The sequence below is a fragment of the Spermophilus citellus genome, assembly GCF_964194105.1.
Source record: "Spermophilus citellus genome assembly, chromosome: 1".
Taxonomy (NCBI): domain Eukaryota; kingdom Metazoa; phylum Chordata; class Mammalia; order Rodentia; family Sciuridae; genus Spermophilus; species Spermophilus citellus.
The window spans coordinates 148349194-148376303 of record NC_138182.1 but is presented as its reverse complement, the minus strand read 5'-3'; the positions used below and the strand labels follow the sequence as shown (position 1 = coordinate 148376303).

The window sequence follows — 27110 nt, the reverse complement described above, 5'->3', positions numbered from 1 at the left end:
ACCAGCTCTTTGTAAGATGTTTGCAGTAGGTTTCATTACTTAACAGAAACTTTCATTTGGGGCTGTAAAATGGGTTGCAGCCAGTAAAGAGACTGATGCCATCCAACTTTAGAAAGTCAAAATATAATCAAAGTGAAGTGATTGAAAAAAAAAAGTAAGGACTATGTTAAGCAAAAATCATTTGTAAGCTAGATATTTACTTGATAAATTTCTGTAGATTCACTTTTTTTTTTTTAACTAAAGACACTTGCTCAACAACAAGGAATAGCACCAGTTGTACCTCATCCAACTCTTTGCTTTCTAACTACTTGTATGTCTTCATCTTGGGGCAACTGTTGCTGGGGACTGGAGGAACCCCTCTCTACACCCTGGGAACAGCCTTTATTGATGATTCTGTGCCCACTCACAAGTCTTCTCTCTACATAGGTAAGTTTAACCTCTAATATAATCATCCCAGGATCATTTTGTCCTATTGTTTACTTTATGAGTATACTTGATCTTTGTCAAGGTAAAGAAATTTGGTTCTCATTTTACAAGTAAAGCAAAACAGGCTTGGTAAAAAGTTATTTGTAATGTCATAGGCATTTCCAGTAGGTAAATGCAGTATTTCCTTTATTTAACTATTTACTGCTATAACCAGATGATTAATAAAATGCATAATGATTTTTGCTTATATCCTCCCCTGGGCATGCTAACCTTCCTGGATGGAAAGAACCACTGGAGAAGCCTTTTGTCTGGGTTGCCTAAATCCTGGGGAACTTACACAGAGTGTGGCAATTGTGACTGGTTACATCTACGTTAACTTGAATAGACTCCACAAAAAACAAAAAAACAAAAACCAGAGGGTGTGTAGAAACTCTTACATTTTCATTTTAGATTAACACTTTTATCTGAGTCCTTTTTTTTCCCCTTTGTGAACTAATTCTAGGTAAAATTCCTTCTCTGAAGTCTAGAGCTAACCAGACTATGCAAGGTGCTTCATCTAATTATTGCCTGATTAATTTTTTATATGAGTTTTCTCTTTATTGTTTTTTTATTCTATCATAAGAAACTCATTGCTGTAGTACTGAAAGTCAGTGTGTTCGGTGTGGCCCTGACAGACTACTAACTCTACCTGGGCACATCCTTTAATTTCTTTTTCTTTTTTTTTTTTTTTTTTTTTGCCTCCAGTGCTGGCAGTTGAACCTGGGGGCTTTGTACAGTTAGACAACCATTTTATCACTGATCCATATGCCCAGATCTAGGTACATCTGTAATATGGAAACTTCTATAGCAACTGTGTGCTTTACAAAAGTTTTAAGATGTCCTTACAAAATTGTTGGTTTAACTGAATTGGTAATCATTTCTTTAAAAGATCACCACTAAGCTAGGCATAGTGGCACATGCCTGTAATCCCAGCAGCTTGGGAGGCTGAGACAGGATGATCATGAGTTCAAAGCCAGCCTCAGCAAAGGTGAGGCACTAAGCAACTCAGGGAGACCCTGTCTCTAAATAAAATACAAAATAAGGCTGGGGATGTGAGTCAATGGTTGAGTGCCCCTGAGTTCAATCCCTGGTACCAAAACAAACAAACAAACAAGATCACCACCAAAAAGAATTTATAAATTACTGATTTCTTGCATTTTTAGGATGCCCTTTTATTCATAAAGTATTTTTGAGTATGAATTCTTTATATGTACACAACTACTTATGAATTATATAGTTTAATTTTTCTACTAAAGTATTTTTTACTTTTTAAAATACAGCTGTATTATAAATTAAGGAAGTTGGCAGATAGATAAAAATTATGTTTTCAGATCATCTTCCATGAGCTTCATTTTGGAGACTTGATTTAGTACATTAGTTATTTTTGCCATTGAGATGTACTTAGTTTAGGTAAAAACTAAGTTTCCTCTTCTTTTTTGTATAAGAATGAAAAACCCAGCAGTAGTCTGTAAGTTGGTAATACAGTTAATTTTTTTTATACACAGGAAAATGTTAAATATATAATAGACATAAGTTCAATTAAATCTTGCCTCTAGTTAAAAATGGAGAATGTCTAAAAACAAGAGGTTTAATGAATGTCTATTAAGAAATGGAATTAACAGCAGATAGAAGTTTCAAAATCCTTTTGTATGGCAATTTAAATACTCTCCAAGTGGGTGCAAAGTAAGGAGACTTCTTGTTTCATATTGTTTTATTTCCTGAGATTGTAAACACTAATTATCATTCATAGTACAGAATAATAGTAGATGTGCTATTCATGCCACCAGTGAACGTAATCTAACTTTCCATGGAGTTGCAATTATTTTGGCTTGTTGTAATTATTATAGTTAGACAGATTGTCTACTGACATACATTTTAGATTCCTTAACATAATTATTGATAAAATGATACCATTCAAATGGTATATTTATTGAATTTTTTGTAATTTTGAAGTAGACTTCCTTAGTTATATTTTTCTATAGCAAAATATTTGTCTTTTTTTCACTGTTGTTAGAGATGTAAACAAAGTTGTACATTTGGCTCTTTCCAATGTCTGTTTGTTTTTTTTCTTTCTTTCTAGGAATCGGCTATTCTATGTCAATCTTAGGCCCAGCCATTGGCTATGTTTTGGGAGGACAACTGTTAACCATGTACATTGATGTTGCTATTGGAGAAAGGCAAGGCAATATCTCTTTTTATTTCATTTGAGTCTATTTGATTTCAATATACTAACATCATAGATCATTTTCACTGTACTTATTCAATATGTCGTGGGGTTTTTAAGCCACAAAACTGACCATATACAACTTTTATATGATATCTTATTCTGGCTGCATTGCTTCATAAACAAATACCATACCATCTCTTGGTGTAATAATGTATTTATTCATAAATAAGGATATTTAATAGGGCTATGTGGTTAAATTTTTAGAAATACATTTTTTTTCTAAGATTTCATGCTTTGTTCAAAATCAACAATTCAATATAAAGTAGTCATGTTTTCTGTAGATTTAGTTGGGGACAGCTAGCCTGAAGTATCTGATGGGGCTTTGATTCTCAGAATAAATTTTCTGGTAGCTCTGATAATGTCATACAGATTACAATTATAATTATAATGTCATAGAGATCACTATTTTAATAACGTGGTAGTATAATAATAATGATATATAATATTTATCCTATACTATATTCCAGACAGCAAATGTTTCCAATAAACATAACTTACATGTTTTCTTACTTAATCTTCCCAATAATCCTTTAAAGCAGCTGATACTTACAGGTTGGTAAGTAGCCACAACATTATTGAAGTAGATCTTTTAATTGCAAAATCCGCATTACCTGCCTTTACCTTTTCCTGAATAGACAAATTAATGACCTTTGCTGAGAATCTGTTTTTTCATTTTACCATTGGGAATCATAACTGCACAATCCTTTGCTTGATTATAAGCAATGAATAAGGAAATATGGTCCTTCATATGTGATTTTTTTCCCCTAGAGTTTTTAGTCTTAGTATAACCTTTTACAGACTGTGATAAGTTAAAACAAAACAAAGAAAAAACCCTCAAAATGGTTTAAAGATTTTGATGCAATACCTAGAATTCTGAAACTACTAGTGGAAATATAGGGAGAGTACTTCAGGATACAGATTGAGAAATGATTTTTTGGGAAGGACCCCAAAATTTCAGGAACAAAAGCAAACATTGACAAATTGGATTACATCAAATGAAAAAGCTTCTACACAGAAGAGGAAACAACAGACAACTTTACAGAATGGTAGAAAATGTTTGCTAGTTACTCATTTGATTTAGGATTGTTAATATCCAGATTTTTCTTAGGAACACAAAAATTTAACACAAGTTATTCAATTAAAGAATGGCAAATGATCTGAGTTAGAACTGCTGTTATACAAATAATTTGGCAAGAATGTGGAGAAAAAAGGAAACTCTTATACACTGTGGTGAGAATGTAAATTTGCATAGCCACTATGGATAATAGTATGGAGGTTCCTCAAAAATGAAAAACGTAGCTTCCAAATGATCCAGCTATGCTACTTTGGGTGTATATACAAAGGAAGTGAATGTAGCATAAATCAGATATTTCTGCATACCCACGTTTGTTACTGCACTCTTCTCAATAGCCAAGATAGGGATTCAACCTAGGTACAGATAAATGGACATGTGAAAATATTTTATACACACACACATACACACACACACACACATATGACAGGATTAAATAAGAAAACATATATACACATATATATTTATGTGTATGTGATGTGCGTGTTTATATATACATATATAATGTATGTACACATATATCAGAAATAAATACATATATATGAATATTATTCAACCATAAAGAAAAATAAAATTCTGTCACTTATAGCAAAATGAATGGTATTGGATGACATTATGGTAACAGAATAAAAGCCAGATGCTGGAAGAAAATTATCACATGCTCTCTCTTATGTGAGGAAACTGAAAAACAAAATCAACTTGAAAGTAGAACAGTGATTTCTAGGGACTTGGGATGAGTGCCAGCGGACAAGGGGAGTAAGTGTAAAGATGGGTGGGTGGATAGGGTCAAGGCACACAGTATGCATGTGTGAAAATATCAGTGACTCCAAATCACTTTAGAAGAGTTTATACTTAAGTAAATGCTAAATGTGAAGCCCTGAATGTGGGCTTTCAACATAGGTCAGTGATTTTTTTGTGTGAGATATATTTAATTAATTTAAAATAATTATATAATAATTTTAAGTAATTTTAACATAGTAGAGGGTAAAAACAGCCATAGTTTAATAAAGAATCCTCAGAAATTCTATATATATGTTTTCAAATATCCATCATACTTATTAACTGTTAAATATTTTAAAATTTTATGTCACATTTATTGTTTTAAAAAACTTTGTAAATAATTATTCATTTAACTTATTAATGTCTGCTACCATTGTCTGATTATCAGAAAAGGCATCATTAAAAATTTGGTTATTATGATAATATCATACTTGATTCTCTTTAATTTTCGAGTCTATGCTTATCATAACTGAGTTTTAATTAACAACATTGACTTGGCTTTTACCTCCTTTTTTTTTTTTTTGTTTAGCTCTGGTATCACTGAGGATGATCCACGATGGTTGGGGGCTTTGGTGGATTGGATTTCTCATATCTTGCTTCATTGCTTGGTCTTTGATAGTACCTTTCTCTTGCTTCCCAAAACATTTACCAGGTAAAAAAGTTTTCTTTAAAACCAGAGTGTTTTTTTCCAATTCTAGCAAGGATGGAGTTTTCTTTTTTTGGTAAGGAGATTGAACGCAGGACCCTGTCCATTGAGCTAAACCCCCAGTCCTTTTCTTTTGTGTATTGAGGCAGGATCTCACTAAGTTTCTTAGGGTCTCGCTAAATTGCTGAGGCTAGCTTTGAACTTGCATCCTCCTATCCCCACCTCTAGAGTTGCTGGTTATAAGTGAAAGTCACTGGGCCCAGCCAGATGTTGTTTTCTATAAGACTAATAAGATTGTACATTTGTCCACTTTGCTTTTGTATAGAATCTCAGTTGTGTACATATGTAAACTTTTGAATACATAACTTTATTTTAGACAATTTTTACTTGCAATTTTAATATGCATGTATTTCTCCTTAATATATATATATATATATATATATATATATATATATATATGCAATTTTAATATGCATGTATTTCTCATTAATATATATATATGCAATTTTAATATGCATGTATTTCTCATTTATATATATATGTATATATATAAATATATACATATATATATTTATATTTTCATCTCCTTACTACTTACTAAATTTGTTTTAATTTGTTTTATCTGGAGTCCTGCTTTATTATATTACATTGTAAGATACAATATCTTTAAAACTCTTAGTTTGTATTTTGTTAATGACTAATTTCAAGGAACATTCTGCCTCAAATCCTTCATGTTAATTATTTGTGGTTACAAGTGCTTATTTTTTTCAATTATCATTGAAGTCATATTGTAATACATTCATTTTTATCATATCTTAATACTAGACATTTATTTAAAAGGAAAAATTTAATAGAGAATAATGTTCATTGTCCTCTCTGAGATCTTGCTTCTGTATCTGAAATAAGTATATAGAAGTACTCTTCTCTAGGTTGGGAATATTTAGTGATTCCCATTGTTATTTGCAAAAAGATAGATGATTAATTTTTGGAAATGGGCAAAAGAGAACTTGACAGATTAAAAGTAGATGAACTCATTTATTTCTTTTTACTGCAGGCGTCCTCCAATTTATGATCTCATATATTGACTATTTTCTCAGATTTATTCACATAGTACTATTGAAAAATGAAGCCAGGCCTGGTAGCACTTGTCTGTAATACCAGCTACTTTGGTAGGCTGGGAATTTGCAGGAGGATTGCAAATTCAAGACCAGCCACACCAAAGTAGATGTTCAGCAACTTAGTGAGACTTTTACTTAAAAGACTGGGGGATATAACTCAGTGATGAAGTGCACTTGGTTTCAGTCTCCAGTACAAAATTAAATAATAATATTGAAAATGAAAGGGACATTGTGATAGTAAATATTATTTTTCATCTACCAAGAATCTTAGAAAAAAAGAGGAAAGAAAAATAGCCATAATGTACTTTAATATATGAAGGATGAGAAAGAGAAACATTTGAAATGTAGACAACATGTTAAGAGACTTGAAATGAAGGAAATATATAGGAGATGAGAGCAAAATTGTCTCATTTTAATGTTTAGACTGTTGGAACTTCCTTAGGTAGTGGTACAGAAAGTTAGCTCTTGGGCCGGCCTCATCGCAGACATAAATATTTGTACCATTTTATTGACAGAGAGGAACTGTCCTCTTTTGTTATAGAATTTACATAGCTGTGGAAGTTTGTGTCAATTAAAAAGTAAGCATTTTTTGAAATGGTGAGTGGGATGATAGAGCAAGTACGTTTACTATTTTTTCCCCAGGTACAGCAAAAATTCAAGCTGGAAAAATTTCCCAGACTCATCAGAATAAGAGTAGTTCCTTGCAACACACAGATGAGAATTTTGGAAAAAGTTTTAAAGATTTCCCAGCTGCTCTGAAGGTGAAATAAACTGTTTTCACTTTCACTTTTTTCCCCTTACTTTCCTTCCATCCCTCATCTGCATGTACATAATGCATATGTAAAACACACACACAAACCTTTTTGTAGTATATTTTTGTTTGCTCATTTACTGAAATTCTACATTTTATCAACAGCTCTTCAGATTTAGTTTTTTTCCCCTTGAGAACAACTATTCCAGAGTAGAATAGCTGAAAAAGCATGAGTTATTTTATTGGTGATATCAATAATCTGTGGTCCCCTTTGTTAACTAGCCCATTTTCCTCTCTTATTTCCCTTATGCAGTGCTTGATCACTTGTCACTGAAGCCTTTTCCTTCTCCCCTCAGCCACCTTTCGTCTCCTCTCCACACATGCACATTCTTATAAGCTTGTTCATAACTTAATTCCAACTACTATTATTTTCTCTTACAGTAGCTCTGTTCTGTTTGATATATTTTCCTTAACTTATTTTATAAATTATAATTTACACTACTTTCAAGAATTATTGGTTTCCATTTTTTTTTATCCTTATACCTTCTGTGTAGAAATCCCTATACTGATTCAGTTCTCTATGAGTACGGAGTTTTATTGCTGCTTTTCCTTGGATGGGATACCACCTAATATCCTTGAATGTCTGAATAATATTTCTGACTAAATGAATATTTTGAGGGTCATTCCCCTTTAATTCCAGTAGTTTTGGGGTACTGTTTGTTCTTTTCTTTGTAAATGTGTTGCAGTTGAAGTTCCAGGTTAGTATGAGGTTGATTTTCTATGTGTTAATTTGCAAAAATTTTCATGTATCTGATTTCTAGTTAATGCTTAAGCATACCGATTAGAAGCATTCCAGCAATAAAGATATTTAGTTGTTCAACTTTATTCTAAATTTCAGACTCCTTATTCTTTGAGTGTCATTATGATCCTTAGAGACCAATCTCATCTGTGCTCATAGCCTCAAGGTTTTTGTTTAGTGGACATAAGAATTCAAAACACAATTAAAAATCAAATAAGTGGATTTATAGTACATGCATCTATAATAATAAGTGTGGGTAAGGAAACCTTTCCAAGTGAGCTTCTACCTTCTGTCTCTAGCCTGTTGAGTGTAATAAAGGCATGATCATGGCACTGATGAAGTCTCTATAATTCTCTAGATGCTTCACCTACCCATTTTCTCATTAATACATATGTAAATCTATTAATTATCCTTAGTTATATTTTGATACTGGAGAGAATGCTGTAATTTTACAGGCTAATATTGTGTTTATTGAAAGTTTTGATATTTCACAATGCTACCATTTTAATGCTGCACTTTGCAGTATAATCTTAGTTATTCATTTGGTCAACTGTATTTTTTTTCTTTAGAATTTGATGAGGAATACTGTCTTTATGTGTTTAGTTTTATCAACTTCTTCAGAAGCCTTAGTTACTACTGGATTTGCAACATTTTTACCTAAATTTATAGAAAATCAATTTGGACTGTCATCCAGCTTTGCAGCTACCCTTGGAGGTAAAACTTTTTCTTTGTTCTAACTTAATCTAATAATTTTACTTTACCACAGCAGCACATTTTCAGTAGGATAATATATAATTTTGAATATCTTACACCTTGAAATGTACACTTTATACTTAAAAATTTTCAATTTCTTTTTCTGTTTTTTAGTTGTAAATGAACACAATACTTTTATTTTGTTTATTTATTTTTATGTGGTGCTGAGGATCAAACCCAGTGCCTCACACGTGTGAGACAAGCGCTCTACCACAACCCCAGCCTCTACACTTTATACTTGTTTGGATAAAAGTTTCTGATTTTATGACAATTCATTGTATGAACCTGAGATAGACAATTCTATCAGGCTAAAGACAATATCTTCATGTTCAACAGTTAATTGTACTAAACCCTTACTTAATAAAACTACTTTCATTTATGCAGTATTTTTATGTTGGCTGAAAACTTCTGTATGTTAAACCATATTGTAGCTTGCTTTTTACTTTTTCCCAGTTGTCAGTTTGATTTACTCAGTATTCCTGTGTTTTCTCTCTTGCCTTTTTTCTCCTTAGGAGCTGTTTTGATTCCTGGAGCTGCTCTTGGTCAGATTTTTAGGAGGTGTTCTTGTTTCAAAGTTCAAAATGACATTTAAAAATACAATGACATTTGCATTGTTCACATCTGGAGTTGCACTTGTGCTGAGTCTTATATTTATTTATGCCAAATGTGAAAATGAGCCATTTGCTGGTGTGTCTGAATCATATAATGGGTAAATATATTTCAATGCTTTTTTATATTACTATCAAAGTAGCAAACTATGTATGCATTTACAAGTATATGCATTCTTAAATTATGATTAATTGACTTTTTTTTACTTAGAAGGCTTTTTATTTCTATGAAAGAGCATGTGGAATATTTTGTTTTGTTTTACTTTTAGTCTGAATAATTGATATCTTCTTTAAAAAAAATTGTGTTTGTTCAAAGAGCTTTTAAGAAGGAAATACCATATACTGGGTGGGCACTATACCTGCCTCAGGGTTACAAAGACTAATACAACACAATATTTGATTAAGAGATCCACCATGTGAATGTGTTCCCCAAATGTATATGTGTTGAAATAATTTCCATCTTTATAGGGCAATAGTATTTTTTTTTTTTTTTGTGGTGCTGGAGATCGAGGGCCTTGTGCACACAAAGCAAGCACTTTACCAACTGAGCTATATCCCCAGGCCAGTCAATAGTATTTGGAGGTAAGGTCTTTAGAAGATACTTAGAATAAGAGGAAGTATCTAGAGTACAACCTCCCTGATGATGTTAATGGCTTTATAAGAAGAGGAAGAGAGACCTCAAGCCGGCTTTCTTTCTCTGCCTTGCTTTATGATATCCTCTACCATGCTCTGATATAGCAAGAAGGCCCTTACCAAATACTGAGCAGATACTGGCACTGTGTCCTTGGACTTCTTGGCCTCCAGAACTATGAGCCAAATAAATTTATATTCTTTGTAAATTACCCAGACTAAGGTATTTTGTCATAGCAACAAGAAAACAAACTAAGATAACAATGTGGGTAGAATTTCACATTTTATTTTCCCGTTAATTTTTTTAATTAAGATTATTCCATATTTTTTTTAATTATTATTGGTTGTTCAAAACATTACCAAGCTCATGATATATCATCTTTCATACATTTGACTCAATTGGGTTATGAACTCCCATTTTTACCCCAAATACAAATTGCAGAATCACATCGGTTACACACTCACGTTTTTACATAATGGCATATTAGTGACTGTTGTATTCTGCTACCTTTCCTATCCCCTACTATCCCCCAACCCCTCCCCTCCCATCTTCCCTCTCTACCTCATCTGCTGTTGTTCAATTCTCTCCCTTGTTCCCCCCCCTTTCCCCTCACAACCTCTTATATGTAATTTTGTGTAACATTGAGGGTCTCCTACCATTTCCATATGCTTTCCCTTCTCTCTCCTTTTCTCTCCCCCCACTCATCTTTGTTTAATGTTAATCTTTTCCTCATGCTCTTCCTCCCTGTTCTTAGTTGCTCTCTTTATATCAAAGAAGACATTTGGCATTTGTTTTTTAAGGACTGGCTAGCTTCGCTTAGCATAATCTGTTCTAATGCCATCCATTTCCCTGCAAATTCTATGATTTTGTCATTTTTTAGTGCTGCGTAATACTCCATTGTGTATAGATGCCACATTTTTTTTTTATCCATTCATCTATTGAAGGGCATCTAGGTTGGTTCCACAGTCTAGCTATTGTGAATTGTGCCCCTATGATCATTGATGTGGTAGTATCCCTATAGTACGCTCTTTTAAGATCCTCAGGGAAGATTATTCCATATTATTAAATTTTCTTAATAGTTGGGTTGAAAATAAAATAAAAGATTAAAATGAGGCTAGTCCCAGGTATACCATTGTTGTGTCTACTTAGAAATCTATGTGTATTGTAGAGAAATATGCAATTTGCTAATCTGTGCTATAAATGTGTTTCTACCTCTAACCAGTTTGACTATTTGCCTTTCTTTCTTTGCATTATTTATCTTGCTTTGAAATCCTAAGACACGAGAGGGTGATCAGGCAGGAGGCATTTCACAGCAGTGCATTTTGTAGTTCACAGTAGTGCTTTAATTATTTCATTAGATGTGCATGAGGCTGTTGAGGGAGGTGGTACTCCAGGTCCAGGACACCATAATTCTGTGTTATTCAGCATTTCAGATGGTAAAATGAATTGTAATTTGTTTGGAAAGTTTGTCAATACCAATAATCATGATTTGTAGTTGTTATTCACATGTCTATCATTCCTTCACATCAGTGTGATGCCCAGTGTACTAAAGTAGTGTTTGGTTAAGCTCCATAACATGTATACAACACTTGTTGAATGCTTGCTCTGCAATATCCTTATTCTAAAGGAGAGGTTTGAAAGCACAATAGTGAATGAACAATGACTTAAGTCATTGAGGATGTACAAAGTGCTATGTAAATCAAAAGCAGAGCTTTCTATTTGATTTGATTAGATTCAGAATGAGTTCATGGCCATATAAAAAACTGAGTTTAAATCAGGTAGAGATACAAGAATTTTGAGATTGATAGGTTAGAGAAGAGGGGAAGATAGAGGTGTAAATGCTGTAAAAAGTGAAGGCTAGATTCAAGGATCAGTTTGAATGGGGCTTCTTATGTTATATGTCTAGAAATATTAGAAAAATATCTAGGAATGTTGAAAAGTAGGTAGAAGTAAGTTGTGTAGACCTGACTTTCATCCTTATAAATTTTACACAAACTTATCACAACAAAGCACCTTTTTTTCCATATTCTTTTTAGAAAAACAAAATTTTAAATAGTTTATTATTCCAAGTAACAAGATAGATATGAATTCACTTGATATTTTTCTGTTCTGCACAAGCGTTACTACCAGGTGAGCTTTCCTTAGCATAATCAGTAAAAAAGTCAAGATGTGTTATTTGAGTTTAAGGAGGATATAGGGACTGATTATCAAGGTATGTCAAAATCTGGAACATAAAGATAGTGATTAATATATATGCACATCTCTTGGTGGTGCAAAAAACCCTGAAAGTTAGTGTCATACACAAACCCACATTCACCCATGTTTATGTATGTGTGTATAGAGAGCTATAAATAGAGATAGGGCTTGATGTCACAAAGTAGGTGTGACAATGTCTGATTATTTTTCCCTGTGCCCCCCAATTCTTAATTTTAGCTTTTATACCTGCACATTAAAATGTTTATGTCATGACCATTTAGTCAAAATAGCCTCATCCAAGAAACATGAGTATAAGAAAAAGGAAAGAGCAAATCAATAAGCTCAAGAAGTACCACCTCAGGGAGGAAGGGAAAGGTTGTGAGGATGCAGTTTCTAGTATAGAGGTGCAGAGAATCTTTACTCTGCCACATATAATTTTCTAACATTTTTATATTGCCTTGACATTTGATAAAATCCTTGTGTCTTAATTTGGTAATTAGTGCTGGTGATGATGATTTGTGTTTCATTTTGTATTTAAAACCTTATAAAATATGATATTCCATAGTAAGTACATACAATATTTTTTTCTGAATATATCCATAGCTATATTTTCTTTGCTTATGAAATAGCTCTTGAAAGAAGCATAACTATTATTGCTATAGTTTCAGGGAATTACTTGCCTATTGTAGAGGCATAATTTTAGAGTGATAGTTTGAATTTAAATAAAAACTTAGTGTTTAAATTCTACTACTTGTGATAAACATGACTATTTTTAAAACATTAAAATATTTAAAGTAAAATATTTAAAAGTAATTCTAATGGTACGTGCATATAAACCATATACTTGGCAAACTCTTACTATTTTTCTACTAATAGTTTCTCCCTTGCCTTACAAAATAAATATTTATAAAATAGGGAGGCTAAAGTGACCTACTCTTCATAATAAAATGTACATTCTATGCATTGTAGTTTTTATTATTCTATCTTATACTTTGTGTATTCTCAGTAATTATTTCTAAATAACATGAGAATTATATATTAGAAAATTTAAATTTGAAAATTATTGTATTAAGGCTATTCCTGAAGGTGAAGGGTTAGTTTCTCTGTAGTCCTCTCTCAATATTTGTGCTGGAAATTTTTTGTGAGTTGAGGTGGTAATGTTTGTGTTTGTCAATAAAATCATAAACCTGGCAACAGCATGTAGAATAGGTTAGACTAAGGAGAGACTCCAGGCAGAGTGACAGATAACTTATAATAATCTACTCTTTTGACAACACTTTCCTTCACACTTCCCATGCACTTGTTTATGGTGTGTTTTCTACCTTTCTCCTTAATCTATCTCCTTCATGAACCTCTCATTCTCTACTTACCAAAATGCCATTTTTCAGCTTAGCAATATTATCAGCTAGTACTTGGATATGCTAATTCATTTACTGTTTGATTTCCAGTGTGAAAGAGTTAGCTTAGCTTCAAGGTGGCGCGGATTCATCATTCTCCCTTTCTGTTTTTCTCCCTTTCACCTCTGGCCCTGGTTTTTTGGTTAGATATCTGGCAAGTGCATTTTAGAAACACTTTTAGATGTATTGCTACCACTTTGGTAGTTTAGTACAAAGTTGGAGCTCACTGCACAGTCATTAGCAGGTGGGCCCCCTATACCTTAAGCTCTTCTCACAAGGCTCTACTTGGCTGGTTTTATCAAGGCTCCTGGTTTTAGCTACATCTGTATGCAAATAGATTTTAAGATTTCTAGCTTCCAGCTATGTTCTTTACCAAATTTGATACTCTTAATCTCTGTACATATACAACCATACTTGTTACCTATTTTTCAGAATTGATTCTCCTTTTCTATTGCACCACTGGGAGTCGCCTTTGACTTTTCCATCCTTCAATCTTCAATCAGTTAACAAATCATCAGATCTTACTGGCTGCACAACTAAAATTTTTCTCCAACCTATTTCCTGCACATTTTCTTGTATTTAAAATACAATAGAATCACAGTTATAATTGGCATTCCCAGGGGCTGTTTCCCAGTTTTCCTGTACTGTAAATAAGACAAAAGATCAAATTATCTATGTTCATTAAAAGTTGTGATTTTTTTCAATATTTTTTGGTTGATTTAAAAGTTATAAACTTTTAATGAACAAATCAGAGCATTTCCATATCTTGCCATTCATTTATTTTTTCATTCAACATATGACCACTGAATGAAAAAATGAAATATCTGTCTTTGCACATAGGATTATCTCTTTCTGGGGGGAAGACAGTCAAAATAATAGTTATATGTAATCATGTTTTTTATCTTAAAATAACAGTTCTACTTTGTATAGTCATCACCTGTTGTCTAGGGTCTTCTAGTTGATCTCCTTTCTTCAAGTCCATACTCTGCACAACCTCTAGGATTACTTTTTGAAAATGAACTTCTGCAATGTCATTTTTGTTATAAACATACTTATTATTAGCCGGTGTGGTGGCACATGCCTGTAATCCCAGCAGTTTGGGAGGATGAGGCAGGAAGATTGTGAGTTCAAAGACAGCCTTAGCAAAAACGAGGTGCTAAGCAACTTAGTGAGACCCTGTCTCTAAAGAAAATACAAAATAGGGCTGGAGATATGGCTCAGTGGTTGGGTGCCCCTGAGTTCAATCCCCAGTACCCCCACCTCCCAAAAATACTTATTATCTTTTGCCAGTAGGTTAAAGTGTATTATTTGTAACAAAGCCCATGAAGAGCCTAATTAATCTGGTCCCTAATTCCTCTCCAAGTACATTTCCTCTCACTCTTGACTTCAGACACCATTTATATTTCTCCACATCCACAGGTTGCTGTTTCTCACTACTATGCCTTTGTGCCAGCTTTTTCTGAACACCACCCCCCCAACACCACCACCTCATTGCCCAGCTATATCTTACTCATCCTTTAAGACTCATCTCAGGCAGTAGCTCCTCCAGTATCTCTCCTCCAAACTCTGGCTAGTGTTAGGTGACTATCTCTGGTTCTTCTAGAATGCACATTGCAAATATCTAACCATACTCAACATGTTACTATGCAATTGTCTTATGTTTTACTGTATTCCTAGACCCTGAAGTCTCTAAGGGCAGGGCCTATCTTATACTGCTTTGTATTACCATTACCTAGCATAGGTCCTAACACTTGTTCAATGTGTATGGTTGAATGAATGAATGATGCATTGGGGAAGCATCTTTGATTAAAGTAACTCATTATATCATGAAAGATATTGCTTTTTGTAAGCCTTTTTAAAGTGACCCTAGACCTAGGCATCAGGGAAAGTATATTTGGCAAATACAGAAGAGTAACCTAATCTTTAAAGGCCTCAGTTTTCCGATTGGTAAATTGAATATATTGAATGACATGATTTTATTCATCGTATTTGGATAAAAATTCTGGGAACATAATACCTGGGGACATTTGGCAAATGTCTGGAGACTTTTTGGCTTTCAAAACTAAGGAAAACACTATTGACAGACATCTGGTAGTTGGAGTTTAACATCCCACAATTCACAGAACCAGTCTACACAATCATTGTCTATCACCAGAACCAAAATCTGCTTTCTTTGCTTATTCTGATTTGCTGCTTCCTCCTCCTCCTCCTACTACTACTACTCCTCCTCCTCCTCCTCCTCCTCCTCCTCCTCCTCCTCCTCCTCTTCTTCTTCTTCTTCTTCTTCTTCTTCTTCTTGTTCTTGTTCTTCTTCTTCACTGGCAGGCATTATAAAACTATTATTTTTACTGCTTCTGCTTCACAAGAAAGTAAGCATATGTGCAAAAGTGGAAATTTTGTGTTATATGGTCAGTAATCCTGTGCTCAGTGAATGAATAAATGACTGAATGTGAAGATATGACAATGCTCTGAACTTGTCTTTAAAAGTTAAGACCTAGAGCTGAGTGTGGTAGTGCACAACTGAAATCCCAGTGACCTTAGAGGCCAAGACCAACCTGGGCAACTTAGGGAAACTGTGTCTCAAAAAAAAATAATAAAGGGGGGTGGTGCTGAGAATGTACCTCAGTGATAGAGTGCCCTGAGTTCAAACCTTAGTATCACAAAAAAGTTATGACATACTCAGAAAAATGAGAAATTATACCCCATATGATTCAAATGTATGATATGTCAAGATCATTGTACTGTCATGTGTAACTAAAATGAAACAAATTTTAAAAAGTTATGACATAGAGAATTTGATCTTTTGTCTTTTCTTATTTACAGAACAGGAGAACTGGGAAAATTGACAGCCCCTTGTAATAGCAATTGTAGCTGTTCACGATCCTATTATTATCCACTCTGTGGAGTAGATGGAGTCCAGTATTTTTCTCCATGCTTTGCAGGTTGTTCAAATTCTGTTTTAGATAAGAAAACAAAGGTAAGTGTGTCTGCTACTTTATCTTTAATGAGGCAATGTATGCATTTATGATAGTTCTTTTGATCTTATAGTGGAGTTGCTTTATCTTCCTGTCCCTCCTCCATTAAAAAAACCCAAACCTGCTGATGATAAACACCCTTCTTCCTTTATGACTCAAGTGGTTCTTGTTGAAATATCAATTTGGCAATTATTCACATATATTTTTGTAACATCACTTATGTTGTTAGAAAGACTTCCAATTTCTTCCCAAACCAACATGTGTGAGTGCATGTGTGTGAATCATGTACACTATATGTTCATTTGTAAGAAGTAGCTATAGAAAATTTAAAAGACTTCAGAAGAAGTTTAAAGAATTTAATCCCCAGAGGTTTATTTTCCTTCAAATCAAGTAGATATCTGGAACTGCTTTAGTTTCAAAACACCTTAAGAAAACCAGGTGTTTGTATCAGTTAAAAAGAATCAAATTCCATAGGTGACCTTGGTGGATACCTTAGAATCAGAACTACTTGGCAGGTAGCTATTCCTTTGAGAGGTGGATAAGTAGGTAGCATTTTCTTACATATAAATATTAAAGAGTTAAATTATTAGAAAGATTTTAAATGCATAACTAAAAATGTACAGACAAAAATACCATCCTGCTTAAGGAAATGCTGATGAAAAATCTAACACCCAGAGCATACTAGGAGTACTGTTGATGATTTTGATATGGTTAATTTGCATTTGTATTTTTGACCAAGTAATAAGATGATTACCTCCTTACACAGAAAATTGCCTTCTGGATATTGTATAGTAAGAGCAAGTTATTTTGACTTCCAAATATTGTCTTTGTCTTGGATTTTTATGTTCAGCAAGTCCACATCACTAGCCATTGATTCACAAGACATTTGTTCTTATGGAATAGCTTAAATAGGCAAAATGCAAAAAAGACAAAATAAAAATAAAAAAATATGCAAAATGCATAAAAAAGTAATAAATACATATGCACATTTTCTCAACAATATTCATCTTATATTTTATAGGTATACAAAACAACTACAAAAACAGACTTCATGGGCAAATGTGTATTTTATGTAAGAGAGCTGTGAAGTTTTTATCATAATACAAAATCCCGTTTTCAGTTTACCCTCTTACAATTTTAAATGAATTACTTTATTATTTGATACATCTAATTGCTTAGTATGTATTAGTTTTGGAGGTCTCATCTTCATATTTGGTTTCCTGTATCCATGCCAGTGGTCTTAAAACTGCTTTCTTAGCACTGAAGAAAGGTCTCTGGTTATTGGAACAATAAAACATCAACTTTCTTTGACTTTCCTGACTTTGTTTTGATGGTGGCTGTGATTTAAAATGTGTTAAAAGATTTATAGTAGGAATGCAGTTCAGATTTAAAATGCTTTTAAGAAAAAATTGTGGCTAACCAACTTTTTATTTTTTATTTTATTTGTTTATCTGTTTCTTAAGTTGCCTTTTGTGGTCCTGGAGATTATAGCTGGTGATGCTTTACCTCTGAGCTATATCCCCAGCCCTTTTTATTATGAGACAGCGTCTTGGTTAATTGTTGAGGCTGGCCTCAGACTTGTGATCCTTCTACAGATGGTCCTGAGCACCATCACGCATAGCCTAACCAACTTTTTACTTATCTGAATTATTTTTTCTACAAAGGAAAACCATGTGATTTTTTTGATCATGCTAGCTTTTAATATTTCATATTATCATTATATGCATAAATATATTTATATACATACTAAGTGTATATGTAAAATAGTCTGTAGGATGATGATATTGTCATGTCTATTGTTTTGTTGTCATCAACCTACTGTGTTAGGAAGGATAGTTTATTTGCACTAAAGTAATTCCAATAAGTTCAAAAAATTCCAGTTAGAAGGTTATAGTTAAAAGAAGCAAGTTGTTTTTTCCAAATCCTTAGGATGTGTTAATTAATATTAGTATGGCACTTGTCACAATTCTAGTGTTTGCTGTTAAACTATTGCAGATAATAAGATTGTTACTATAGTCTTCGCTTTCTGTAGTGGAAAAGAATAAAGTCATTTAAACAGTTATGGTCTAATGAAAACCTAACGTGTGTGAGATCACATAACTGCTATCAATTTGTTTTGTAAGTCATGAGACAACAGTAATTTACAAATTGAAGTAATGACACAAGTCAAACTACAGATGATTCTACTGCAAATGTATGTTTTATTTCTACTTAATTGTTTAGGGTTAATTACTCTTTCTCATCATTATTTATTGTATATGGATTAAGACAGTATGCAAAGTTTTGCCAAGTCTAAAGAGATCAGCTTATTTACAATGATAACAATCTATTTCAGAATAAATACAGTGTTTTATATATAACTTTTTCAGGTATATTACAACTGTTCCTGTATTGAAAGGAAAGCAGAAATAACACCTATGGCAGATAATTTTGGTTTTGAAGCTAAAGCAGGAAAATGTGAAACTCACTGTGCGAACTTGCCCATATTTCTTGGCATTTTCTTTGTTGCAATTATTTTTACCTTTATGGCTGGTACTCCAATAACTGTGTCCATATTAAGGTATGTATCAGTTGTGAATCTGCATTTTCTGAGGCAACATGTTGAGTTAAAAGAAAAATAGACTCCGTGGCAACTTCGGCCCTTGCAAACTCATTAATTCTGTGGCATTGGAAAAGTAACCTCACAGATCCCCAGATTTATGGAGTTTAAATCAGATTGTGCGAAAGCATCTTAACTTTGACTACCTGGGATGTACTTGGTTTTTCTCTGCCTGTTTTTATAAAGCTTCTTTTTGTGTGAGCTGAAGATACATTCAATTCAATTTGGGCATCATGGAAATGAAGAGCACTCCTTGTAAGCCAGAATTAGAAATGACATGCATTCTGCCTTAAACATGAGGTGCTCTGAAAGTAAATCTTCCTGGAGACAGGGCTTCAATAAGGAGCTGGCTGTCACCTGGCTGTTTGTTTTTTATGCTTTCAATTGTTCCTTTTTTTTCCATATTGAGCTTTACAAAACTCTTTCCTACCTGCCCTACCTTGGACTCACCAGCCTTTCTGTATTTTTCCTAGCAAGCTGTAGATTTTCTCGTTTCAACATTTTGTTTCAAAATAGTCACTTGCTACCTTTTCATGTATTTTTAAAAATATTTTTTTAGTTGTCAGTGGATCTTTTATTTATTTATATGCAGTGCTGAGGGTCAAAATCAGGGCCTCACACATGTCAGGCAGGCGCTCTACCACTGAGCCACAACTCCAGCTCCCTCATGTATTTTTTGATGAAAAAATGTTTCTGGATTCTATTCTGAAAACATTAAGTAGTTAATACTACACAACATGAAAACTGGAAGTATTTAGAGAAGAGGAAAATGCTTTTAATTTTTTTTTGAAAAATTATAGAAATTACTTTCAACTACTTGTTTTAAAAGTCTGGTGGTTGTCTTTATCTTTCATATGATTTTCTTTTTGTGATCAACATTGTGTCTCTTTAATGTTTAACACTTATGACTTGAAGAATTATTGTTGATTCAAATGGAGCTTCGGATTCATACCTGAATCTGTCTCAGATATATACCCTATTCCATAGGCATGATTTCTGTATCAAAGTTAGAAAAAGAATAAGAATTACGTGCTTGCAACTTAAAAATGATAGTAAAAACTCAGCATTTTTTTGTATAAATTTTAGTTTATTTTTTTAAAATTCCAGATTTACTTGATTTAATTGGCAAATGAAATTTGAATATATTTAAGGTGTGTAATACAATATTTTAAAATATATATATATATACACTGAAATGATTATCACAATCAAACACACACACACACACACACACACACACATATATATATATATATATATATCATCTTACATAATTATCATTTGTGTGTGTGGTGAGAACGTTTGCCATCTACTTTTTTGAATTTTTTTTTGCTGTAGATGGACACAATATCTATCTATCTATTTATTTATTTTTATGTGCTGCGGAGGATCAAACCTAGTGGCTCACGCTTGCCTCACTGAGGCAAGTGCTCTACCACTGAGCTACAATCTCAGCCCTGCCATCTACTCTTAACATATTTCAAGCATACAACACAGTATTATTAAGTGCAGTCCCCATGCTGTGCATCCCATCTCCAGAACTTGCCCTGAGTAATTGAAACATTTTACCCTTTGACTAACATCACCCCATTTCCTCACCCTCAATTTCTGCCAATCATTAATTGTTCCCTATACTTAAGTGAATTTGTTGTTTTTTTAAAATATCCACATATGAATGATATCATGTAGTATTTTGTCTTTATCTTATTTATTTCCATTAGCATATCTTCAAGTTTCTTCATATTGTAACAAATAGCAAGATTTCCTTCGCTTTATAAGGCTGAATAGAATCATCTGTCACATTTTATTTATCCATTTACTTAGGTTGAATCCATATCTTAGCTATTGGGAATACTGCAATGAACACTCTTGGACATACTTATTTCATTCCCTTTCATATGCAATCAGATGTGAGATTGCTGAATCACATGCTAATTTTAATTTTTGAGGACCCCTGTATACTACCTTTCATAATGACCATACCAGTGTTCATTCTTTCTAATAGTATGCTATGTTTCCCTTTTCTCTAAATCCTCGCCAACATTCGTATCCATTATATATTTTTTGTAATATTTACACCAATAGGTGTGAGTTTATTTAATTCTGATTTTGATGTACATTTCCCTGATGATTTCTTATGTTGAGACTTTTTTTTCATATTCTTTTTTTTTTTTAAATTTTTTATTGATTATTTAAAGCATTACATAGCTCATGATATATCATCTTTCATACAATAGACTCAAATTGTGTTTTGAACTCCCATTTTCACCCCAAATATAGATTGCAGAATCACATCTGTTACATATTCACATTTTTACATAATGCCATATTAGTGTCTGTTGTATTCTGCTACCTTTCCTAACCCCTACTATCCCCCCTCCCCTCCCCTCCCCTCCCATCTTCCCTCTCTATCTCCCCTGCTGTTGTTCGACTCTTGTTGACCATTAGCATATATTCCTTGCAAAACTATATTTTGGTTATTTTTTGAATTGGATTCTTTTTCTAGCTATTTTGTTGTTTTAGTATCTGATTTCCTTTGGATGCTAACCCCTCATGTAATGTATGGTTTGCAGATATTTTATTCAATTCTATAGGTTATCTTTTCACTTTGATGATTGTGTCCTTTGCAGTGTAGAAACATTTTAGTTTGATGTAATCTCATTTATCTATTTTTGCTTTTGTGCCTATGCTTTTGGTTTTATACATTTAAAAAATCACTGACTAGACTAATACTATAACTGACTAGACTAATACTAAGTAACTGTACTGTTATATGCTACTTTTTTGCTTAAGTTTTAAATATTCAAGTCTTGTGGGTAAGTCTTTAATCCATTTTGAATTGATTTTACTTATAGTACAAGTTAAGGATCCAATTTCATTCTTTTTTCATGGGAATATTTAGTTTTCACAATGCAATTTATTGAAGAAAATCTTAATTACCCATAGTATGTTCTTGATACCTCTGTCAAAGGTCAATTATATAGATTTACTTTGTGGCTTCCTATTCTGTTCTATTGGTGGGTGGTGTGTGTGTGTGTGTGTGTGTGTGTGTGTGTATCTTGTATGCCAGAATCATATTTTTTCATTTGTATATCTTTGTACTATACTTTGAAATTGGTTGATATGATGCCTTAAGCTTTGTTCTTTTTGTTCAAGATTGATTTAACTATTCTGAATCTTTCTATATGAATATTAGAATTATGTTTTCTGTTTTTGTGAAAGATGCTATTGGCATTTTGATAGGAATTATATTGAAACTGTAGAATACTTTGAGTAGTAGATATATTTTAACAATATTAATTTTTCTAATCCATGAGCATAGGATGCCTTTCCATTTATTTTTGTCTTCCTGAGTTTCTTTCATTATTTTTTAAATATTTTTAGTGCACAAACTATACTCCTTTGATTACTATTATTCCTACATATTTTTATGCAATTGTAAATGGGATTGATTACTTAGATTTACCTAGTTTAGTTTTTGAATAGTTTATTGTATCAGTCCCAGAATTTTACTAAATTCATTTGTTAATTCTAATATTTTTGGTGGAGTCTTTAAGAATATATACATATACATATATATATATATATATATATATATATATATATTCACACACATATAAATAATTAATATAAATCATCTGTAAAAAGACAGTTTTAATTTTTTATTCCCATTTTTTATGCCTTTTATTTCTTTTTCTTACCTAAGAACTTTGGTCAGGAATTCAAATACTGTGATAAACAGAAATTGTGGTATTATATTCCTATCTCAAAGGAAAGGCTTCCAGTTTCTCACCATTAATTATGATGCTAGCTATAGGTTTTTCATATATGAAACTGTTCCCTCTATACCTAATATTTGAGAGATTAGGTGTAGAGGGAACATTTAAACATGACTCTTCTCCTTTACCTTTGTTAAAATTCATAGGGTCTGGTGATGTTTTTTGGTGTTATTTAATTATGATAAAACTTTTCTTCTTTTATAATCCCAGAATGATTAAACTATAAGATCTTTTAAATAACCTGTTTATTTATATGCACATTTACTTTTTTATCAAAATGCTAAACTGATATAGATATGAACTTGTTCAAAGAGTGATTATTCTATATAACCTTTTTTGGTCTCACTTGCATTTAATATTTCCAGGTGTGTTAATCAAAATCAACGATCTCTAGCATTAGGAATACAGTTCATGCTACTTCGATTATTAGGTATGTCATTTCATTGGTAATTGTTGGCTATTTTGGTTCATTGATTTTATGAATATATTTCTATATGGTATATGCCAAGAAAATAATTAAAATAAAGAGGAAAACTATATAATTGTCATTTAAGAAAGCTATTTTCCAATACTCAGGATGTAACATTAATTATATACCACATGATAACATGACAACTTTTCACTTACCCAATTTGTTACGGTTGTTTCCAATCATGTTGCAAATATAACTTTATAAGGTGTATCAAATTTACTTAGAATATAAAATAAAATCTTTAATACACAATTTAATTTATCCCTGCTTTTATCTTTATTTGTGACACTGTTATGATGCATTAACAGTAAAAAATAATGAGTTAAAATATGTCAGTAGCAACAGTGGTGTAAACATTTTTACAAACTAAGAACCAATGGGAGAAATAATATATTCTAGAGAATTTTCTAAGTTTTTAGATATGGGAATTTGCAGATGTAGAAAGAATAAAAAAGAAATATAATAAACATAATATTGTGATAATTTATTAAAATAAAAATAAAAAAGAACATTAGAGATTACCTAAAACAAATTTCTTATTTTTCTCATGAGTAAATTAAGTTTCTAAAGAATTCAGGGTTTTGTTCATAGTTACACAATTAATAATGGAAATGAGACCAGGAAAATGATCCTTTTCAGTCAATTGCACATATATATATATATATAAAATTTCAGTTGTTGATAGACTTTTTTTATTTTTTATTTTTTTTATATGTGGTGCTGAGAATTGAACCCAGTGCTTCACACATACTAGGGATGCACTCTACCACTGAGTTACAACCCCAGCCCCAATCAAGTGTATTTTTGACTCTATCATGCTACATGTTATGAAACCACAGACCAGATATAGCCTGTTTTTTTCTAAGAAGTACTACTGGAAATCTGACATTTGACTTGTAACAATTGGAAGTGTCTTGACTATAGTCATCTTTGAGTGTCACTGGAGGATTTGTTCCAAACCCCTGCAGGTACCAAAATCACTGGATGCTCAAGTCCCTAATGTAAAATGGCTTAGTATTTGTATATAATTTAGGCATATCCTGTTTTTCCATATAGGTCAATCTGGGATGGGGCTAGAGCTCAGTGGCAAAGCAGTTGCCTAGCATGTGTGAGGCACTGGCTTAGATGCTTAGCACCACATAAAAATATACAAATACATATAGGTCAATCATCTCTAAATTCCTTATAATACATAAACAATGTAAGTGCTATGTATCAATACAACTGTTATACTATATTGTTTAAGGAATAGTGACAAAGAAAAACAGTCTGCACGTGTTCAGTATAGATGAATTTTTTAAAAAATATTTTCAACCTATTGTTGGTTAGCTCCAATAATGTGTGTGTGTGCATGTGCATGTGTGTGTGTGTAAGAAATACTCATGTTTATTAACATGTTACATACATGTGTGTACTCATACAAATTCATATTAACTTGTATACACAACACATGTATTATATATATTATATAGTTCAACAGACTTACTTTTATATTATGAGTAAGCATTTTGATTTTTAAAATCTATAATAGCTAATTTCAAAGGCATATTCATTAAGTTATAAAAACAATGAATTAAACTCTTTACTAAGTTAAATTTTAATATAATATATGCTTAAGATTTCTGTTAGTATTTTTGAACTGATTAAAAATATATAATTAAATATATTTATTTAAAAGTATTTTATCTGTCTTTTTGCCTTGTACATGAAATGATTAACTTTCTCATTGACAGTCTTGTGCCCATTTTTATGTATATAAATATACGTATAGCTATATATATTAAAAACTTGTGATTGCAAACTGTAACCTTTACCCTTTTGTATTTTGCCTATAATTCTTCTAGGCACAATACCTGGACCAATTATATTTGGTGTCACGATCGACAGCACATGTATTCTCTGGGATATTAATCAATGTGGAATTAAAGGTGCTTGCTGGATTTATGATAACATAAAGATGGCTCATATGCTAGTAGGTATAGGTAAGTGACTTCTTGAAAACTTTAGAGTAAATGTGAAGTAAAAAAATCTCATTTTTGGTTCCGTAAGTCATAGGAGTTATGGAAAGTTCAGTGTAAACTGATGGACAGTCCTGGAGTCCTGAGCAGAAATCATTTGCTACACCATGTAATGAGAATCTTTGAAGACAGTCTTCAAGGCTCAGTCTTAACTAGAAAGTATAATTTTAACTTTCATTATTTCACACATCGTATAATTTTCTTTTAAAATTTTTTTTCACACTTTTTTATGGGAGTTTACCCAAAAGCTAAAGATAAATTCTGAGAATGATGGTCATCTAGGTGTTCAGGCTTTGGAAAACATAGACCTGCTGTAGGGAAGTGTCCTTTGGTTCTGAGACATGTTGTAAGAAATTTTTTATAGTTTTTTTTTTTACTGTTTATAGCATTTTATTATTTTTTTATATATTTTTTTATTGGTTGTTCAAAACATTACAAAGCTCATGATATTATAGTTTATAAGGTTAGTCTTGATGCTTAACCCTATTTACCTTTTATGGTCTGTGATATTTTGATTAAATAGCAAATGAAAGTTAAGATTAAGGAAGTAGAGTAGCACATGTAATGTGTAGTAGTATGATAAATTTAAAATTTAAATTTCAAAAATAACTCAAGTAATTAGAATATTTAAAAATAGAGAAGTGTTTAATATTTTTGTATATCTATGTAGCTCCTCTTTCCACAAATATAGTAATGGTTGTATCAATGAGCATTCCTGATTTTCAAATATACATTTTTAAATAAAATAGTAATGATTAGTAAAAAGCAATCAGCTTCTAGAAAAACTACATGGCAAGATCACATTTAATTTATTCTACTGGCACTTATTAAATGCTTAGTATTGTGGTTAGAGCTAGTTTTTCTTTGCCTCATTGATTTCAAAACCAGAGTTCTTTGAAAACAGATCAAAGTTTGTGAAGTAAATCTTAATGTTTCATATTTTTAGGTAATACAGCAGGGTAAATTTGGTTAAGTAGTAAATGTGATATATTTATGTAGAAGAGTTCTCCTAAGAACTCCAAAGGTTTTTTTTTTTTTTTTTTTCATTTGAACACGAAACACCTGCAACTTATTCAAGTTTAAGGATGATATAGGCTATTTTATTTTATCACAGTCACTTGGTTACTTATGAATTTCTTAAGATATGATAGTGTGTTAAATTTATAAATAGAATGTGGATTTACTTAATCCCACACAACACTTACTTGACAAGAATATGCGATCATGACCATGGATACAATAATTACTGTATATTTAACTGAAGGGCCAAATACATAATTAATTTTTATTTTTCTATTTAGCTGTTACTTGTAAAGTTATCACCATTTTCTTCAATGGATTTGCAATCTTTTTGTATAAACCACCACCACTGAACACAGATGTGTCATTTCAAAATCAGAATGCAGTTGTGACAACGGTTACAGTAGAAAGGGATCTCAACAAAGCAGGAAATGAAGGGTGAAGAGGAAAAGATTATTTGACAGTTGGAAAATTGACCTCCATTTCTAAGAACACACAGTGCCACAGCAGCATTATCTACCGAGTATAGTCAATGGTATTTTAAACACTGATGGTTTATAATCACATGTGTTTGTTGTATATGTATGGACTCTTGATTTTCATACAAGAAACAGACCTGTGCCTTCAAAGCCAACCAAAGCCTCAAAACACACACAGGCTCACTTATTTTTCACTGTCTAGGTATGAAATCTCCAACCAATAACAAGAAAAATAGCTAAAAATTAGTTTAAAATCCATATTTAAAAAACACCATGATGAAAAGTTTTTATTTTGTTTACAACTTGTTGCATTTTTGTCTCTAAT

The 27110-nt window shown here is 32.2% G+C and overlaps 1 protein-coding gene across 1 annotated transcript in view; it reads left to right on the top strand.

Annotated features, from left to right (window-relative positions):
• LOC308640920 (solute carrier organic anion transporter family member 4C1-like) overlaps window positions 1-26748 on the top strand; it is a gene marked incomplete at both ends in the record, with an annotated part of 55469 nt that extends 28721 nt beyond the window's left edge. Inside the window, 13 exon segments of the mRNA XM_081278923.1 lie at window positions 244-426; window positions 2546-2642; window positions 5074-5113; window positions 5115-5196; window positions 6951-7069; window positions 8428-8572; window positions 9124-9161; window positions 9163-9320; window positions 16267-16420; window positions 18788-18978; window positions 23162-23226; window positions 25113-25250; window positions 26588-26748. Coding sequence (XP_081135049.1) covers window positions 244-426; window positions 2546-2642; window positions 5074-5113; window positions 5115-5196; window positions 6951-7069; window positions 8428-8572; window positions 9124-9161; window positions 9163-9320; window positions 16267-16420; window positions 18788-18978; window positions 23162-23226; window positions 25113-25250; window positions 26588-26748 — 1571 coding nt within the window.
• Between the last annotated feature and the right edge of the window lie 362 nt (window positions 26749-27110).